The sequence below is a fragment of the Arachis ipaensis genome, chromosome B02 (genome assembly GCF_000816755.2).
Source record: "Arachis ipaensis cultivar K30076 chromosome B02, Araip1.1, whole genome shotgun sequence".
NCBI classification, from domain to species: Eukaryota; Viridiplantae; Streptophyta; class Magnoliopsida; order Fabales; family Fabaceae; genus Arachis; species Arachis ipaensis.
This window is the reverse complement of record NC_029786.2, coordinates 93,854,565-93,857,214: the sequence shown is the minus strand read 5'-3', so window position 1 is coordinate 93,857,214 and position 2,650 is coordinate 93,854,565. Positions and strand designations below refer to the sequence as shown.

The 2,650-nt window shown below is 39.0% G+C and overlaps 1 protein-coding gene across 2 annotated transcripts in view; it reads right to left on the bottom strand.

Annotated features, from left to right (window-relative positions):
- LOC107625772 (flagellar radial spoke protein 5) overlaps positions 1-781 on the bottom strand; it is a 7,028-nt gene extending 6,247 nt beyond the window's left edge. Inside the window, exon 1 of one of the 2 annotated variants that reach the window (XM_016328478.2) lies at positions 354-781. In XM_016328478.2, coding sequence (XP_016183964.1) covers positions 354-660 — 307 coding nt within the window. In that variant the 5' untranslated portion in view covers positions 661-781. The remainder of the gene's footprint in view (positions 1-353) is intronic. The other variant, XM_021116200.1, reaches the window with a different exon arrangement.

Below are 2,650 nucleotides of genomic sequence, written 5' to 3'. Positions count from 1 at the left end.
AAGCACAAACAGAGCCACAGGATAATATTAATATATTCATATTATGTGGCTACCATATCAGCATGCACATCACTTATTTTATGTGGCTCCAAATTTTTTACGTTGCCTTTACTATTACCTTTTCCTTCTTAATAATATTAATATATTCATATTATGATTTATTTGAAGCTATACAATACATTAATCACATATACTGCAAAATGTCCGCTATGCATTGCATAGTTCAAAATTCAGCTTAACTAAAGTGCACTTTTTTAACCATTGATTAATTAATTAATTGTAATTCATAATCAGATTCAGATGGAAATCTACACGTCAGAGAGAGAGAGAGAGAGAGAGAGAGTATAACTTACAGTGATCGGCCATGTCGAAGGTGGAGAGACCGGCGTCGGCGTAGCGGAGCATGGCGTTGACGGCATCGTCTCGGTCGATACGGCCCCAGCCTCCGCTGGTCTGCCACATTCCGTTGAGGACTCTGCATATGTGGAGGGAATCGTTGCCGTTGCTCAACTTTACGGTTGGATTGTCGGTCGTGGTAACGGAACAGCAGCGAACAGAGTTTGCGCGCGAACTTCTCCTGGTGGTTCTAATGGAAGATTTGGAGCACGTGGTAGTGAAGAATAGGGTGTGGTGGTGGTGGTGGCTGACTACAGCTGCCATTTCAAGAGACTGAAACAGAAACGAAGAGGAAGATAAGACTAGTAACCAAATGTCACAAAGACACCAACCACTCTTAGACGGCTTCAATAAGTTGGAAGTGCCACAAAAACCATCAATAAACTTTATATTTTTCATAAATAATCAAAAAATTATATTTAATAAAAGAATGAGAAAATGAAAGCTTTTGCATAATAATGAAAGAAAGATGTGCCAAAAATGAAAGCTATCAGTTCAGGGGAAAATAAGGCTACAGTTGGTGAGAGGAAGAGGAAGAGAAGGATTAGACATTGGTGATGAGCTCCTTATGGGGGTCTTTTATCTCCTGAATGCCAGTGCTGACGACGAACTTTGCGGGTTTTTCGGCGAGCTTCTGCTCCTTCCACTGCTGACCAGTGGAGGCAAAGAAAGGCTTCATCTGCTTCGTCATGCTCCCATACTTGATTGAAAATCGAACAGCACCCTGTCTGCCGCCACCAAATACGCTGCCGTTATCAGCTGCAGAATCTCTCCCCGTCAAAACTACGTCAATGAGGAGAGGAGAGGGGAAGTATTAAAGAAAAGAGGTAAGTTTTGAGTAGGGGTGTTCACATCCAAACCGGTCCAAAAAAACTACAAAACTGCACCGATCCAAACCGAAAACCGTTTTAAACCGCTCAATTTTGGATTTTAGATCGGTTTTATTGCGGTTCTGTTCGGTTTGTGATTCCACTATGCACAACCGAACCGAACCGAACCGCATATAATGATGATGATGATGATGATGATGATGATGATGATGATGATGAAACCCAATTACCCATACGACATAGTGGCATACGGCCATAAAGCGGCAGCCCATACTCCCTTAGGCCTTAGTTCCTTAGTCCATTTCCCTTAATTTTTCCCCACCAAGCCCAGACCCAATCACCCACAGCGCTGCATTGCACACACTCATTCAGTCATTCCCCATTTTTCCTTTCCCACAAAGAAACACAAACCCTAAGAGCATCCCTTAACTTCACTCTCACTCACTCTCAGATTCTCAGTCTCTCACCGTATCTCACCGTCACAGACTCACTCACTCTCACCATCACATGCCAAGTTGCCGACACCATCCGCCGCTCCTCTTCGACGTCATTGCCGCCTCCTCTTCTAGGTGAGTTTTTACCCCTTTTTTTATATGATGATCAACATTATACGTGTCTATTTCTGTTAATTTATTGAATTTGAAGTCAATCTGTTCTTTTTACTTTGACAATCTATTATGTTAAATTTGTTATTTTTGACAATCTATTATTGTTATCTTTGAGAATTTGTTATATTAAATTTTTTGTTGTACTTTTACAGATTTTATATTTGTTCAATTGATTTTAACTTTAATGTCAGCTTCATATCCTGAGGTAATATTCTTATTTTGGAATGTTTATGTTAGTATCAATTCAATATGTTGATTATTTGAAAAAATATTAAAATAACATAAACTGATTTTGGTTATCACAGGATGTTCAAAGCAGTGACTCAGGATTTATTAGTGCTATTCCGTCCACTTTTGAATAAGTTAGTTGTTTTTATATTGAAGAATTATTGTTCAAGACTTGCTGTTGGATAATTGGATTGTTGGATATTTGGACATGTTACTTTATAATGTTTTATGGAATTTACGTTTTATTATTATGTTGGATTGTTGGACAGGTTATCAACTCTATAATTAAGTTATTATTTTTTTATTTAAAAAACCGCGGGATCCAAACCGCTTGTAATCGGATCGGATCGGATCGGATCGGATTTCCAAAAAAAGGTTCATCCAATCCAAACCGCACCGCACATAAATTAAACGTTCGGATCGGATGACTTTTTCCCTTAAAACCGATCCAAACCGCACCGCGAACACCCCTAGTTTTGAGAATAAATGGGAGTTAGGAGAAAAAAATGAATTAGAGAATTTGATTTTTTTAAGGGTCAAATTTGAGCGAAAAAATAACCGCTCAATCAGATGTGCAACCTCTTCTTC